Source organism: Melospiza georgiana, chromosome 1 (genome assembly GCF_028018845.1).
Source record: "Melospiza georgiana isolate bMelGeo1 chromosome 1, bMelGeo1.pri, whole genome shotgun sequence".
NCBI lineage: Eukaryota > Metazoa > Chordata > Aves > Passeriformes > Passerellidae > Melospiza > Melospiza georgiana.
Window position 1 is genome coordinate 5921027 of NC_080430.1, and position 17696 is coordinate 5938722.

The 17696-nt window shown below is 43.4% G+C and overlaps 1 protein-coding gene across 1 annotated transcript in view; it reads left to right on the top strand.

Moving 5' to 3' along the window:
- Nucleotides 1–17696, top strand: part of LOC131094203 (sodium channel protein type 5 subunit alpha-like) — a 214261-nt gene that overhangs the window by 132179 nt on the left and 64386 nt on the right. Inside the window, exon 17 of the mRNA XM_058041717.1 lies at nt 7885–8352. Coding sequence (XP_057897700.1) covers nt 7885–8352 — 468 coding nt within the window. The remainder of the gene's footprint in view (nt 1–7884; nt 8353–17696) is intronic.

Here is a 17696-nt window from a genome sequence, read left to right on the forward strand (position 1 = left end):
ATTAATGCTGTTTTGATATCTGATGAAAAACCTGCAGGAACATGTTTGTTTTTATGCCGTTCCTCCAATAGTGGGAAGAATTTATCTGACTCCACTCACCCTCTCTTCCTCCTCACATGTAACATTTGGAGACTAGGAATTTCAGAAATTTCAAGAAAACACTTGATTTCCAAAGACTCATCTTCTAATACTTCTAAGGAACATACTTAGAGAAAAAATAATGCTGAAAGTCATCAGCTGCAAAAGAAGTCCAAATTCAATAGCTCTTGATCAGATTTGGAGTGGTAAAATTTGTCTGCACAGTGGTGAATATGCATGTAGGTGAATAACAAATAAAAAAGTCTTGGAAACATGAGGCAGCCACCAGGTTGTGGTAAGAAGTGCCACAGGTTGCCTCAGATTGACGTTTCCAGGACTGTGTTTCAAGTGACAAGGACACAGGCCCCTCGCTCTTCCAGCCTGTGGGGTGCTGCAGGACCTGGGGATGAGGAGAGGCAGAGGTTGGTCCCTCCTGTGCAAAGGGACAAGAACAGGACTGAGGAATCTGCCCCATTAATTACAGATACCCCTTTAAATCCTGAAGTGAGAAATTGGGTGATCATTCCCCACCCATCAAACACAGGTGAGGGCAGCTGCCATCCAGCATCACTTCTCTGCCCTGCACTGCTCAAACAGCTGCACCAGACAAATGAAAACTGCAGGGAAACATAAAGTTCAGTTCCTGAAAAGAAGAATTGTCAGTAAAGCCCCCAGATTTATTGTAAATATCACAGAAACATTCAGGGTAGGGGGAACACCCTCAACTCGCCCCATTCCTGAAGATAGCTGAAGCTGTGTCAGCCTCCCTACTTATTTTTCATAGGCCAGTGGTAAAATAAAGCATTGTTCTCTCCTTTTCCTGGGTAAATAGAAATCATTCACATGAAATCTCTGAAATTACAGCCACTTTTTGCATACGAAATAATTATTCTTACCATATTACATTTTTTCTTTCCTAAGGAGAACATCCACTCTCATTGCCATCATGAAGTAGTTCAGAGATTTTACTTAGGAAATAGGCTGTATTTGCTGAGCAGTTATTAAAATTCATTTTCTTCTATTTAAACAGATAAACCAGTTATTTCACCTAAGAGGCTAATACAGAGGTGATGAGAAAAGATTCCTCTGGGAAGAATTGGTATTGCAGTGGTACTACAGTGCCCCACAACCCTCCCACCTGCAGCTGCTCGTGGGTTCAAACGCTTTCCACACGGGAAGCTGTGTGTCTGCAAGGCAAGAAATTCATATCCCCATTTCCACGTGCTTTCCTGGCTGAAAGTAAGAGAAAAATGGGCAAGAAAAATGAAGGAGGTTGATGATGTCCAACCTGTGCTCTCCCTCACTTGCCCCAGGCCACAGGGACCTCTTGCCGATCTTGTGTGATCATGATCATTTTGACAGCGAGAAACTAAGATATCAGAAGAATGGGATTATGAGATTGACTGCAGGATAAAGGGAAACTGGGCTGGGAGGATATAAGCTTCTTATCCAAGCACAAATAGCTGAAAGAATAGGGAAGGGAATATAGAAACTAAGAGATCGTGTAAATTGCTTTTTGCAGGAATACTCTTAGTAGACTTTGCCCTGGGATGAAAAGGTACAAAGGACTGGAAAATACACTTCCAAGGAAGGAAATAATCCTCCAGAGAGACCGACTACATTACTGACCTATTACTGCAGATCTCTGACTTAGATCTAACACTTAGTGCAATGAAATCCCCTTCCTGAGCAGTTTTCTTTGCAGCTTAGTGGATTCTGCTGCAGTAAACAAAATATAATAATTGGCACCTATTTTGTTAGGCTTGCTAGAAGGTCTCCAAAGAACAAACAGCATCTCTCCCATCTGTGCTAGCCAAAGAGCAGTGCAGATGTCCACTGCCATCCATGAACAGGAAGGAAGAAAATCAGATATTTTCACTGGTCAGAGAGTGCATGAAGAGCTTCTTGCTGGTCTGTATCTGCCAGGCACTGCAGGTGGATGGACTCTGTTTTATGCACAATAAAAAAAGTATTAAATGGGTAGCTGACAAAAAGTGTTAAATGAGTAGCTGACAAAAAGTGTTAAATGAGTAGCTGATGATCCTGGCAGGTACTTCACATGCACTGTCTGGCCTTTCCTGTGCAGCTGAGTGACAGAAGTGACAATGAGCTGCCACAGTTTGGATTCATGTCTTCCTTTTTGCATGGTAGATTTCACTGATAGAGGTATTTTCTTGTTGTTACAGCAAACCTGCTTGGCTGGCTCCTAGGAGATTTCTCTCCCCAGGGAAGAAAGGTGTAAAATCCCTTTCCCTCCTCCTGGGGGACACCAATGAGGGTCCAGAGCTGAGTTAATTCACAGGAGCTGAGGAGGCTGCACACTGTCTGACTGAATGACAGATGGAAGGTTAAATACAGAAAGATTTATATCACTCCACTTTTGCCAAATCAAGGCAAACAAAAAGGTGGAAGGGAAAGGAAGAAGCAGTCTCATGGTTTTGTTCCAAAAGTGTTCTAACTTCAGCAGCAGAGCTTGCAGATATATCTTCAAACAGGATTGGATGAGAAGGTGTCATCTGAATAGAAATTATCTGATTTTGCCCTGCGTTGACACAAAAGGAGAGGATGGAGCTGAGATATTCAAACTGCAGCCTACCACAGCAGCATATGTGTCTCCCTGCCTGGAGCTTTTTGGGGAGGATGGGTGCCTCCAATGGATGGGGAGCTTGGAACCAGCCTCACAGCTCTGGACTTTTCACTTTCAGCCAGCACAGAATTGGTGCAGCACTTTGCACAGTGCCTGGTTTGTCACCCTGTGCTGATGGTCAGGGTGGGGCTGGAACACCCTGAGCTCCCCTGTGCCCTGGAGAAAGCTGCACAGGCTGGTTTAAAGGCTGGTCACCACCGTCCTGGAGTGTGATTGTCACCAGGATGGGCTGCTGGGTGTGACAATGGACAGCATTGTTGCTCATATGATTTCATTTTAGATAGGCCTGCAGGGAGCTGGACTTGATGATTCTATGGGTCCTTCCAGCTTGAGATACTCTGATTCTGTGAGGCTTATTTGACCTGCATCTACCTTTAATCCAGCTCTGAGATACAAAATCCAAGCTTGCTTAGTCTTTGGTGGGCGCTGCTCAGCTCCTCAACATCCCCTGGGATGCCAGACTGTCTCCATTGTCTGCAGACATCCTGGGAAAACTGCAGCTTAAGCACCTCAGGGAGGCACCTGCCACGATGCTGGATTAATCTGATCATTTGTGCCTCATACTGGCACAACCAGAGTCACGAGCTTTGGAAAAGGCATTGGAAGTGAGAAGGTCAACAAAAGCACTCTGGATTGTCATTAGGCTAAAAGCTTAATATAATTATACTAAAAGAATTTGGGGTTCTTTGAGTGCATCTGTCATTTGATTCCCAACCTCAAAGACCAAAAAGTGACCTGCTTCACAGTCTGGGTGCTCAGTGCCACTGGAAAGCAGATTTCTTTCTAAGGGGATCCATTTGGGTATAGAAATCTGCCATTGCTTTTGGAAACTGAGGTAATCTTTACTTTGCTTTTACTTAAACTGAAAGCACTGTGTTAGCAGCCAGGAGGACTGGGTATTATTAGTAACCTTTTACAGGAAATGTGGTGTGTCATGGGTTAGGCATATATTTTTTTTCTGGAAAATGCAGTGTGCAGTGAAATGTGGGAACAAGTAAACATAAAGTGCTTATTCAGCAGTTTGTTTGAATGCCCAGCAATGCAACTCTGAGGTTACCTGCTCACAAAGGAAGCAGGGAAAGATATTTGAGATTTATTTTTGGCTAAAAGCATGAAGTGCAAATGGTTCTTTGTGCAAAATGTCAGCTGCATTTCGGGGAAGAAAATAAGATTGCTTTAATAATCCATGGTTAATAACAATACTGAGGATGCTACATGTACCTGCAAGTGTATCTAGAAAAACATATCTAAAGTATATATGTAGCTTGATGTCTGAAATTAATACAAAAAAGTGAATCAAGGTGTTTCAAGCCTTTAGTGAACAGCAGAGTTAATGAAGTACAGGATGAAATTCAACTTCAGATAAGGAAATTCTGTGCATCCAAGGAGATTTTCATGTATGGAGAAGCATGGGCTACCACTACTCTGCAGAGATCTAGGGCTTGACTCAGTTTGGCCTGAGGACATCTGGGGATACTTCAGGGTATCCATCCTGGCCTCCATCTGGACAGGGATCTCCCAGAACAGCTTTTTGATATTTTTTGTCCTTCTGGGCAATTGCCTGAGGATGACTTGGGCATGGAAGGGTCAATTGGCACAAGACATATTGGCAGATGCACGTAGCCCTGGCAGGGTCACCTGTGCTTGGTCAGTCTCTTTTGTCCACAAGATGAATTTCTGACTGAAATGAGGCTTAGGTGAACCATTAGACCCTCAGGATTTGGTGTTTGAGGCTGGAGGCAGCTGCCATCCTTGATGAGCAATTCAGTCCCCTAAATTTGGCCAGTCTGTCTCTTCCTGCAACACATGGGGCGCCCTGGTTGGATGGCAGCTGGAGCTTTGGGAGGTCACAGGCCTCCTGTGAGGTATCTCAGATACCCTCCAGCATCAGCAGGCACCTCTGTTAAGGTAATTGAATTGTACCTACAGAGTCCAGAAGATTTTTATTCTGGATCCCTTTATCCCTCCCTTCCTCCAGCTGCTCCCTCTCACACACACACATGATTATTTTCAGGACACTTTCAGCAGTGTGGTTATCTCTGAGCCCTCATCCTGCTCTCAAACTGGGCTGAAAGTGGCTGAAGGGGATCTGCCAGTGCCTCCTCCCCTGGTGGGCTCCCACCTGCCTGGCTGCACATCCCCTGCTCTGGGTTCACACAGCATCACTTGTGAGCGGGGTGGGAAAGGAGAAATTGACTCCCACCAGGCCACCACAGCGATGAGGAGACCCACACAAGCTCTCAGTGTGGTGGGCCAGCTAAGAAACAATTAGCTTTAATCTCAATTTACTTTAAAGCAGGGCAGTGCTGGGGCAGCAATGGTTTATTCAGTGGTTCATGATGGATGGGGGCATCTGCTGTGCCACCAACTGCTTTTGTTTTCAGTCACGGTGATTGCAAAGGGTCCTTTACAAAACAGCACTGACAGGGCACTTCAAACACTGTGCCATCAGAGTGATTAGGACCAGGTTTTCAGAATTCTATCCCATGCATTCTGAATATTTGAAATAAGAGGGTAAAGGGATGATAGCAAAGATTGTGGCTCTTTGGTAAGGCCCAGTTAAATAGAAGTACTTTTTATGCTGTTTATGTTGGTCTAGCAGGTGTTATCAACTTAAAGCACTATCGGAAAGAGAGAAGTTAGGAGGCTTACAGGTATATCTGGTAGTATTAAGAGATCACAGAGAAAATACCTGCACAAAGTCCATTTTATTGCTGTAAATGGCAGGAGTGCTGCAGCACTGACCCCTCCTTGCCAGTACCCAGAGCTGTCACCCACCCACTTGGTGCAGGCAGCAGTTGATTTGATACCAGGCAATTTGGGATTGGTTTGTTTTGGGGTAAATATATTTTAGCAGATATTGGTTTGAGTCACCTTTGCCCTGTTCCTGTCATCCCAAGCATCCACCTCCAGTGTGAACTTTTTGCCCTGATAAATCCAGCACAAAAGCTGTAATTTATTTCTTCTCAGACCATAAGAGATGTAATGTTCAATATACAGCAACTGGTGACCAGGCTGTGAGATATATTACTGGGGATGGCCTTTGAGAAGAAGATGGCTTTATATATTGGATATAAAGGTATTTATTTGGGGCAGAGTTGTAAAAAGGGGTTTAAACCATCAAAAATATCCCTTAAATGCCTAGTTGTGTCTAATCTTGCCGTGCTCTGCCAGCAAAAGTAGAGAGTTCTGAAGTGGCAAGAACAAGAGGAAGGTAACACAAAATCTCAAGTTCAGTTCGGATCTTTTCATAGACCTGTGAAAATCTTCAAATAGTTGGTTTTTTCCTGACTAATAAAAGCATTTTCAGGACCAAGTCTGCTTTGGGAGTGAGTCTTGCTCAGATTTGGCCACAGTAATCTGGTTGTGATGGCTTGTTTTAGCCTGGAGGGAGAAGTTTTTGAAGCTATATGACCTCAGAGGTGTTTATTCACAGTCACAATAGATTTCCTTCATGGCCCAGAGGATATTTAAAACAAGACTGTCTGTGAAAATGCATACAAATGTTTAGAAATGTTTCCAAATGTACAGTGTGGTTGAAGTGCCTTGCCTATGTACATCATTGTCATAGAATCATAGAAGAATTTGGGTTGGAAGGGACCTTTAAAGGGCACCTAGTGCAGTGAGCAGGGACATTTTTAACTGGATCAGGTTGTTCACAGCCCCATCCAACCTGACTTTGAATCTTTCCAGTGATGGGAACCTGTACCTCACCATCTTCATCTTCAAAAATTTCTTCCCTAAATCTAATCTGAGACTCTCCTCTTTTAGTTTAAAGCCATTTCCCTTTGTCCTATTACAACAATCCTACAAGAAGGTTTGTCCCCATTTTCCTATAGACCCTGTTTAAGCACTGAAAGGCCACAGTGAGGTCTTCCCAGAGCTTTTTGGGGAGGTTTTTTTGTATTCTATTTCAGAGTTTTACATTTTATTTTTCATGTTTCGGGGTGTTGGGGGTGGAGAGGGAGAAAGAGAATGTCGGTGTGTTATTGTCCATGCTGAACTTTTGCACCTGAGGTCAATGTGTTTGAAAATGCCTGCAGACTCCTTTTCCTGCTGAAACCACCTTAGAAATTAGAAAGCCTTAGTAATTAGAGGGATTTCCATGATGGGGCTACAGTGCCACAGATGAGATGAAATTCAGACCCTCCTGTTTCCAGGACCAAACATGTCAGAGTTGAGATGGTCACAACACAAAGCAACACACTCCATTTTCAGAAGGCTTCAAACCTGTTTTTATTATAGCGTGCATGCTTTTTATACATTCTTACAAAACTCACAAGTTTACACTTTACTCATTGGTCATGAGAGACAAAGTGCTCATTGGAACAGGCAGTTACAGGTTTCTCTTATTTATCTTCCTTTCTTTCTTGGTTTCTATGTCAACAACCTTGGTAGAAAATTCTTTCAGGGCTGAACATGGATCCTCTTATCAAACTTCTCTCTGGCTTACAGAAGTCACTGTATCTTGGGGCTTTAGCTGCTCAGAATGACCCCGAGATAAGTTAGAAAGTCTCTTTTCCCAGCCCGGTGGTGGAAGAAGGAGTCAGAGCTCTTAATTTCTCAGTCTCAAGGTTGTTTATTGTTCCTAATTTATAAAATTCTTTCTCCTGTCCTGCCGAGGTCCACTCAGCAGGACAGTTCCAGGAACTCTGCCTGCCCCCAGGGTGGTGTTATCTTTTTATACTAAAAACTACCTGTACAATATTTACAATCACTTTCCAATACCCATCACCTATGTTAGACAGTGAGCTTCTACTCTAAACCAATATAAAAGTGCCAACATCACAGCAGAAGATGGAGGCCAAGAAGAAGAAGAAGAAGGAGAAAGGCTGGACATGCCCAGATTCCTCCATCTTGCCCCCTGAACCCCCATTCTAAAAACTCAAAAAAATCTATTTTTCACCCCGATAAATTCACTATCATTCTACTTAAACTTTCTTGATTTGTAATTCTTCATATAAGGTTGGTAATTGTTTTTTCCAAGGGCTAAATCAAAGGCACAGGGGTCTTGGGCTCTGTGCCAAGGTCTCTGAGCCCCCTGACAGGGTCTCACATCCTCCAGGGCAGCCAGAGGAATTTCCTGGGTTCCGACAACTGTAAAACCTCTTCCACCGATTTAAAATTCACCAATTTCCTTTTAACTTCCCTCCTTCCAGGTGCTCAACCTGTTCCTTGCCTTGCTGCTGAGCTCCTTCAGCGCCGACAACCTCTCCGCGCCGGACGAGGACGGCGAGATGAACAACCTGCAGCTCGCGTTCGCCCGCATCAACAGGGGCCTGCAGTACGCCAAAAAAGCCGCCTGGAACTTCTGCTGCCACGTCCTCAGGCACCCCAAGACCACGGCTGAGAAGAAGGCCATGATGAAACTCGCTGCCCAGAACCCAGGAGCCCTCAACAACTGCGTGAACAGCCACGCCACCGCCGAGCTCGGCAAAGACATGGAGAACCACAAGGAGAGCCGCGCCGAGGACGGGGTCAACAAAAACGGAGAGAAACACCCAGCAATCACAGATGATGATTTCATGACCAATCCTGACCTGTCCATTTGTGTTCCCATTGCTGTGGGTGAGTCGGATATCGAGGAGGAGGATGAGGAGCAGAGCACCTTTACGGAAATGGAGCAGGTAGGCAATTAAAATGTTTGTTAATTTTGGCTTATTAAATGCCCTTTGTTCCCACCCTTGGTCTGGATCCTTGGCTAGAGATGCAAATGTCCTATGGCCTAATCCTGCCTTTGATATGCTGCTAACTTCAGAAGAAATTACAGATGCATATCCAAGAGCAAAATTCAGTTTCCAACAAGATAAATTTCCTTTCTTTGTATTCTTTGCGCTTGTCTAGATTAATTCTTCTAACCAGAGCAATTAAATCCTTTCTCACACAGCAGACTGGTTCTTTTGCCTTTCAGCTGAATCATGGGAATGCTGCAGAACAAATCTTAGTTTAGTGGAGGATTTTTCTCAAAATGGGCTCTGAGTTGGTTTGATTTGTGCAACAAGAATTGAGGGCCAGGTAGTTCTCTTTAAAATGCAATAAGACAGAGGATGATATGACATGGCACCAGAGAAAGAGAAAATGTGTTATCATTTGTATTCTGACAAGAGAAAGTTACTCGCCTCCTCTTTGGTGTGACATGGCAGATTTCCATTTTTTTTTCCCCAGACCACTCAGCAGTAAAGGCTAAAAAATCCTGTGCAGTTTCAAGTGTTGTATGAAATGAAGAAACATCTTCAGGGGAATGCTTTTCTTTGTCCCCTTCTCCCCCTCTCCATTTTCTACTAGCTTTATCTCTCGGCTCCACACGCCATATGTAGTTAATGTTTTCCAGAACCTCCAGCCTTGATCCAGCACCTTCTGACACTGGCTGAAACCAACGGAGCTCAGCAGGCACTGGGTCAAAGCTCCTGCTTCAGATCCAGCAGTCAGGAGGGATCCTCCGTCTCATGGATGAGGGGAAGAAAGTTTGAAAGCAAAAGAGATGTTAGAGAAGGAGGGACGGTCATTAAAAGACCCAAGGAACTCTGTGTCAGGAGCTGGGCACAAATCAGCTGCTTAGGGTTAATTTCTGCTGCTGTGTTATGGAAATCTCTCCAGTGTCTGTGCATCACCAAAGTGTCTTTCACAGTGATCATCTCACTGGGGAGTGGAACAGCAAGAGCTCAGAAAACTTAATCACAGCTCCACTGTCCAAATAAAAACATAGGTAACAAAAAGACAAGTCTGCAATTTTTGGTAAACACTTTTAGAGTGGGTTTTTTGTGTCTGTTTAGGGACTATTTTATTGAAATGATCTGTGGATCAGTGTGGTAGTATGAATAATATCTAGTTTTTCTCTTTGAAGTCCTTCTGTATTCCCTGGCTGTATTTGAACCAACAAGCAGAGAACATTTGCAAAGTGAAATAGGAATGCAGTAGATGAGGAAGAGAATTGGGAAAAAAGAAGTAAACTTCATTAATTGAGGTAAAGAGAGGTTAATAGGAAAGAAAAGAAAGATATAATAATAATAATAGAGGAACTAGAACATGCAAAAGAAGTGATGCTCAAGGCATTTGCTCACCACTTGTTGAACAATGCCCAGGCAGTTCCCAAGCAGCAGCCTCTGGCCAGCTTTCCCCCAGTTTATATACTGAGCATTTATTCTCATTCTCAAGCCAAAACACAGCCCTGTACCAGCTACTGGGAAGAAAATTAATCTTATCCCAACTTAAACCAAGGCTGTTCCTTATTATCAGGTGATCTGTAAATATTGCATAGTGTGTATGTGGATAATAGTGTATAGATATGTTTAACTATGGAGTTCTGGGTTTGGTGATTTATTTTTTTTTCTTTTTGGTCTTTAAAGATGCCCACACCTTCCTGCTAGGTCTGACAGATGGTAACAATCTCAAACACTCCCAGATTTTTTTTCCTTCACACTGAAAGCAAGAGCTTGTTGAAATTTTGGACTCTGGAAATGTGTGCCTGTGCATGCTCAGGGGTGGGTGTTGCACCTCTGTTATCATTCCTCTCTCAAGATAAATAGTAACATTCACAATTGCAAGATAAATCCCAGCAAAGGGCATGGAAGGCTTGGGATTTTTATGTCTTAATGTTCTTTAAAAGTGTAGAAATGCAGATTTCTGTTCAGCTACACTATGTGTGTAAATTAGTGGAAGAAACAGGTTATCATTATTTTATACCATAAATGTGGAATTAGAGCTTTAGTAGGATCTATTAGAGTTGTGAGAGAAAGAGCTGATGTAGAAAAAGAGGCATTTCACTGAAACAATATTATGGATAAAAGGTTGATTTGGAAATATTAAGAAAACTCCTAATAGTTTCAATAATATTGAAACATCATCACATGTAATAGAAACATTGGGGATTCAGAGTGAAACAAAATAGGGGGAAACAAAACCCAGTAGGAAAAACAAACCAAGATTCTGCTTTCCCACTGTATCTTTTAATGAAATTCTCAACAAACATTAGAGGAACATTGTCACATTACCACGAGATATTTGGATTGCAGTGGAATAATGTGGTTCACTGCTGGCATGTGCATTAAGCAGAAGGCATGGAGTTGAGAAATGAATTAATTAGCTTTGTCACTGGTGCTTTCCAGGCTTGGACAAACAGCTGCTGCAGGTCACTGCTGTTCCCCTGTGCAAAGCCCTGATCAATGGTTTGCAGTTTTTATCTGCAGGTCTGAGGGGTCTACTGCAGAAAAGGTCCAAATAAGCAGAGAGTTCATATATCCAGAAAGCAATTTTAACAAATTCCTGGAGGGGAAAATGTGTGTGTACAAGGCTGTTCCAACTCAAAAACTCAAAATACATTGGCATAATAAATAAACAAAAATAGGAAGAAGCTTAACAGCAGAAATTATAATTGTGTGATGAGCTTTGCATTTGCTTTTCTGCAAAACCCTAATAAATTTGCACAGCTGTAAATATCTCCAAAAGGAGCACAGCCATGAGAAAGCAGATGCCAACAAATTGAAAGATCTGTCATTTTTACTGATGCCCATTCCAAAGATGTATGATCTCTGGACTCAGAGAAAAATTCTCTTGATCAACATGTGGGTTACTGCAGGAGAAATTATTGTATCTGAAGGCTGATATGAAATCCCAATTCCCTGGATATTGAGTTGTGGGACATTACTGTGGGCTGACCCTTTTACCAAGGACACCCCTGTGGGACTGTGGGGAATTAATTTCCTCACTCACAGCCAGAAACTTTAATCCTGCAAGCCCCAACTCCATGGGTGTCCTTACCTCCTCCCCTCCAGCATGTCCAGGATAACCAGATTAGAGCTCCCAAAGGAAGAACAACATGAACAAGAGCAAAATTTACATGATTGCACTGAGAGGGCACAATTAGGGTGAAGTATCATTTTGTGCAGAGGGCATCACGCAGAAACCAAACAAGAAATACCAAGGGTATGCTAAACATTCAAATCTATTCCAACTTTCCCCTAATTACAATCCATATTTTTACATATTTCAATATTTTAGTATGTACAAAGGGAATGTGTATGTACATTTACTTCTGAGGAGAAGACAAAATACCCTGCTTCCCTTTAAAGTTGTTGGCTGACCTGGAATTGAGCAGCCCTTTGGCAGCACTGCCAGAATGTGTTTTCCTCCTCCTGCAAGTGGATTTTGGTGCAAGAGCATGGAAAAGGAGGTGACAGGAGATGCATAAAAAGGGATAATGTGGATGAATGCCTTTGCAGTGCACAGCTGGAAAACCTACACAACTCTTACACACCCTTTACATATCCTCTGTCGGTTGAAGATCCCAGCCCAGTTATCCTGTGCTTCCATCAGTCTGACTTGTACAGTCTAAAAGACTTATCCAGTCTAAAAGACTTGTCCAGTCTAAAAGAGAGAGGCTAAAGGGATGCTGGTTTTGGGCAGAACCACAAAGTTATTGATCTCAATAACTTTGAGACTGGTGATGCCCCCCTAACTTTGGGTATTTTAGGGTGAGGATCATCTCAGCTTACAGCTCCTGTACCAAAAAGGATACTTCCCAAGTTCTTCCCAGAAAGTCACAAAACTCCTCTAAAATAAGCCATTGTGGCTATGAGAAATGGGCCCCAGAGCACTGCACACAGCAGCTTGAAATTTCAGATGATGAGAAAACCTTCTTTGACTGCACATTTTCCTCTGAGTAATGGAAATGTCTAAGTTTAAATTTCAGCTGCCATTTCTATTATCAAAGCTTGCACTGGCAGCAGCCATGCTCCTGAAAGCTGCCAATTTGTGGCACTGTCATTGAGAGGGTTTTGAAGGAGTGAGCCCATCTGATGGCTCCCAAATCTCCTTTGATTACTGAGATGCAAGTGAGATGCTCTGCCAGCTCACAGAGCTGTACCTGTACCTGTAGCCCACACATCCCACAGTGAAAGGGTCCAAAAGGAAAACAGAACAATGAAAGTCAGCGCAGGCACAAGAAATGGGGAGTGAGGCTGAGAAAGAGCTGCCTCGAGCTAAATTAATTTGTCACGGCTGTGTGATATGTGTGCTGCTGGGCACTGCAGCATTTTAGTTTGTTTCTTTATCTAACCCCTTCTCCTTGACCTGTTCATGGTGCTGGGGAAGTCTCTCCCTCTCAATCCACAAGATTCCGTAAGGATTTAATGATTTTAGCCTCATACTGAGGAAAAAGAATAACTCTCTTTCAATGTTTTCCCAGTCTTTGACATGTAAAATGTGGGTTTTCCAAGCAGGAAAACAGCTCCCAAAAGCTCAGCACAACCACAGTGATTTACTGGCTGCATCTTCTTGAGGTTCTTTTGAGTTCTCATTTTGGCCTTCTAGATGATTAAAATGTGGAAGTTACCATCTTGAGCCTCCACAGAGTGTCTTGTAATTAATTTATGACCATTTCTCATATGTGGCACCACCTTTCAGTGCCCTGAAGAAGAAAGAAATAGATTATGGGGACAGCAAGGTGATGAGATAATTAAGTGGATACAGCCCAGTCCAACTAATGCAATGGATTCTACAACAACTTACCTGCAATTTAGCTACATTGAAGGTTTCAGACATCAGAGGGGTTTGTGCCATTTGCATTAGCTATCTAAGTGCAAAGCTTTTATCTTCAAAAACTTCTGCTTTAGTCGTGCTTCCCTTTCAAGTGGCCCAGAGTTGTAGTCCAGAAGAGTGTGTGCCTTTTTCCCAGTGACATCACTTTTTGGTTCTGAGGAATCCTGTGATAAATGGACCTAAAGGAGGTTCCAGATGAGTAATGCTGGGTGTCCTAAATCAGCCCCCAAAATACAACACCTTGCACTCACAGTTAACTCTATCTTGTACCTATTACCACAGTCTCGGTGAGGTTCAGGTTATAGGCTCACTGTCTGGATTCTTCTGTTCATCCATGAGTTCCTACAGCCAGGAAATTTTAGTAGTACCACCTAAAGAAATTACTCTACTCTTTCCTTCTCATTTGAGTGAGTCCAGCAGGGTTGTTACGTCTTTCTGCCCTGCCTTAAATTGAGTTACTACACGTGTTGCCTTACTCAAACCTCTTGTTTATGGCCACCCAGCATGCCACTGAGGAGAAAACCTATTGTATTTGCTGGGACCCCAGAAGAAGGAAGGAACAATGAATCTGACTCCATGTTCTCAGAAGGCTAATTTATTATTTTATTATACTATATTATATTAAAGAATATTAAGCTAAACTAAAGAATACAGAAAATATACTTACAGAAGGCTAAAAAGATAATAATGAAAACTATCTCCAGAATCCCAACACAGCTTGGCCCTGACTGGCCAATGAGTCAAAACAACTCACACCAGAATTTAATGAAACAATCACCTGTGAGTAAACAATCTCCAAACACATTCCACATGAGCAAAACACAGGACAAGCAAATGAGATAAGAATTGTTTTCCTTTTCTCTGAGGCTTCTCAGCTTCCCAGGAGAAATGTCAGAATCCAGGAGATCCCTCTGGTTGCCCTGAATGGCTCCAGCCCCTGCCAGGGGGCTCAGAGACCTTGGCACAGAGCCCAAGACCCCTGTGCCTTTGATTTTAACCCATGGAAAAAATTACCAACCTTATATGAGGATTTACAAGCCACAAAAGTTTAGGTAGAATGATTGTTAGTTTGTTACAAGATAGAAAAGTAGAATTTTGAGTTTTTAGAATGGGGGCTTGGGGTCCCAAGATGGAGGAATTTGGGCATGCCTTGTCCTTCTTTCTCCTTCTTCCTAGCCTCCATCTTCTGGGTGATGTTGGCACTTTTGGATTGGTTTAGAATAGAGACAGACTAACATAGGTGATAGGTATTGGGAAATTATTGTAAATAGTGTACACATAGTTTTTGGTGTAAAAAGATAACATCACCTCTGAAGTGGGCAGTGTGCCACAACCCAACCTGCTGGACAGACCTTGGCAGGTCAGAGAAAGAATGTTATTGATAACAGCAAATAAACAACCTTGAGAACTAGAACAAAAGAATCCTGACTCCTTCGTCGGTTGCCAGTCTCCTTCTTCAGTCTCTGGGAAAAGAGACTCTCTATCACATCTCGGGGTCATCCTGACCACAGAGACCCCTGAGAGAGAAAAATCTTGGGTGAAGGGGTTTTCCAGAAAATGTGAATGCCACAAAACCCCACGCTGCAGTGACTCTATGGCTCATGGCCACATCTCACACTGAGCCCCTCTGCAGTGACAGAACCCTCCTGGACACCAATTTTCCACAGAGATCACACCTTTGTGCCTTCCCTGCCGAGCCAGCAGTACTGGCCTGCTTGTCTCCAGAAGATGCCATTATTGATTTGTTCCGAGGCAGTGGCTAATTGGGTCACACACAAAGTGCTGCCTGCCTGCTGCCGGGACCCAGCGCTGCCCAGCCCAGCCTGGGCTCCAGGCACGCACACCCCCCGAGCCCTGGCTGGTCTTGCTGGGCTCCCAGAGTGCCCCCAGAGCCACTTTGTGCCATCCCGAGGAGGAATGACCCATTCTCCTGCCTCAGGCTCACCCCTTCTCAGGTTGCTGTTGGTAATTGCTGCCCCAAGATGTGCAGGATGTCTCTGCTTCAGCCCGCGCAGCTGAAGAACGAGTCTGGACTCTTCACTTTTTGGTCTTGAGGTTGTTTATTAATTCTTATCTAAAAAAAAAATTTTCTGCCCAGTAGAGGTCTGCTCAGCAGGGCAGCCACGAGCACTCTGACCGCCCCTGAGACGGTGTTGTCCTTTTATACTACAAACTATGTATAACATATTTACACTTAATTCCCAATACCTATCACCTATGTTAGACAGTGCACTTCTACTCTAGACCAATCCCAAAGTGCCAACATCACTGCAGAAAATGAAGAAGAAGAAGAAGAAGAAGAAGAAGAAGAAGAAGAAGAAGAAGAAGAAGAAGAAGAAGAAGAAGAAGAAGAAGAAGAAGAAGAAGAAGAAGAAGAAGAAGAAAGGCTAGACAGGCTAGACACACCCAAGTCCCTCCATCTTGTCCCCATAACCCCCATTCCAAAAATCCTAAAATCTGCATTTTCACCCTGTGATAATTTTGTTACTACACTATTCAAACTTCTGTGACTTTCAGGCCCTCTTACAAAGCTGGCAACTTGCTCCAAGGGTCACAATCAAATCTCCAGGTGTTCTGGGCAGCATGCCAGGGTCTCTGAGCCTGCAATGGGGTCCTTGGCAACTCTGGACACCCAGAGGGATGGACTGAGTTCTGACAACCCCTGGGTCCAGGAATCCTGAAACTGCAGAGAGTTGCTGCTGTGTCTCCTGGGGCTCGCCTTTCCCTGACCAGGCAAGGAATATTGCCTGCAGGACTGTGTTTTTCATTTCCTCTCAGGCTTTCCAGCTCCAGTTCTCAGTGGGGTTTTCCTAGACCACTCTGGGTACAGCAGCAGCTCTACTGACATTTTTGGGGTGTTTGGAACTAGATCTGCACAGAGGACCCAAGGGCTGGTCAGTACCTGGATTTTGCACACTGGATGGGTATTGTTTGCTCCAGAGCACGCTTTGCTCTCTCAGTCATACATTTTTTTCTCAGTTGACAGTTCTCCCCCCTTATATAGCCTTGTCTGGACTTCACCAAGCACATTTCCAAGGGAGAGCAGGTTTCCAGCTTGTCTCGGTTTGGAAAGACAGGAGTCAGCTAAGGAAGGCAACAGCCTCCCCTGAAATGGAGAATGTAAACCCTCCCCACCCCTCCAAATTGCTATAAACCTTAAATTAAGGGGCTCTCAGGCAAAAAATATGGGAGCAGGAAATAACAGTTCTTTAATAGGGAAGAAAATAAAAGGATACAATAAACGCAGTACACTAGAACAACACTGACAGAGTCAGAACCCAGCCTGACGCCCTGTGGGTAAGGGTGTTGGTGGCAGTCCCATTGGAATTGTGGCTCAGCCCTCCTGCAGTGTCAGGGGTGGTTCTGCTGGAGCAGGGATCCTGTAGAAGGATGTATTCTTCCTCTGAAGATCCAGTGGAAGGAGAGGCAGCTGCTGTTCCTCTGGGGAATCCAGTGCAGAAGCTGTGCTGGTGTTCCAGAATCTCCAGATTATATCCAAGTAGGAATGCTTGGCTCCTCCCTCTGGGCTCACATCTCCCCATGGGATGCTGTAGTTCTTATCAGCCATGCAGTGACATTCAATAGCTGTTATCAGCAGATGTCCCCTCCCAAGGGAGGAGTGATTGTGGTCACTCAGAGATAAGGAAAACTGCCCACTTGACAAAAGACAACTGCCATGCAGATGGTAATAGAACACATCTTGCCTTGCAATCTGGAACACACCTGTAGAGGAGTAACTGCCTCTGTACACATCAAAGATAGAGCTGGCTGCCCTCAGTCTCTATTCCATTGGTGCAGTCTCTGTATTGCTCTGAAATGGATCAGAACTCCAAACTTTTATTCTCTTCTTCGCTTATTATATTTCAAAATTACTAAATAATTTCATTTGACAAGATGAAACTGTTTCTGATGGCTTTTCTTACAAGTTTCTACCAGTAAGAGATTCATAATTTTGAGGTCAGAAAGGACCATTAAAGTTTGATGGTTTTGCTTTCTCATAGCACTGAGTCAAGGACTACAGCTAATTTCTGCAGGGAGACTGTAAGTTTATTTTAGTTATGATGCATCATTTGTAAGATGGGAAAAAAAAAAAAGAAACTTTTCAGGTAACAGAAAGTTCACCATCTGCATGTGGACCCACATCTGTTTCCTTTGTACACAGTGGAAATTTTATTGTACAATTCCTGTTCATTACAAACCTGCTTCTAAACCTGAAGGGATTCTGCAAAAGTCAATGGAATTATTCCAGGTTGATGCAAGTGCAGCTGAAATTATTGAAAATTGCTATAAAAATGCCAGTGCACAAAGATTTTGTTATAGAATTGTTTGTGACAATATCTTATGCTCCTAATAATTCTAACACCTATAAATCAGAGATACCATGAAGCCATGTGTTTATTTGACAGGGTACATTAATTTCAGCCTTTTACTGCAG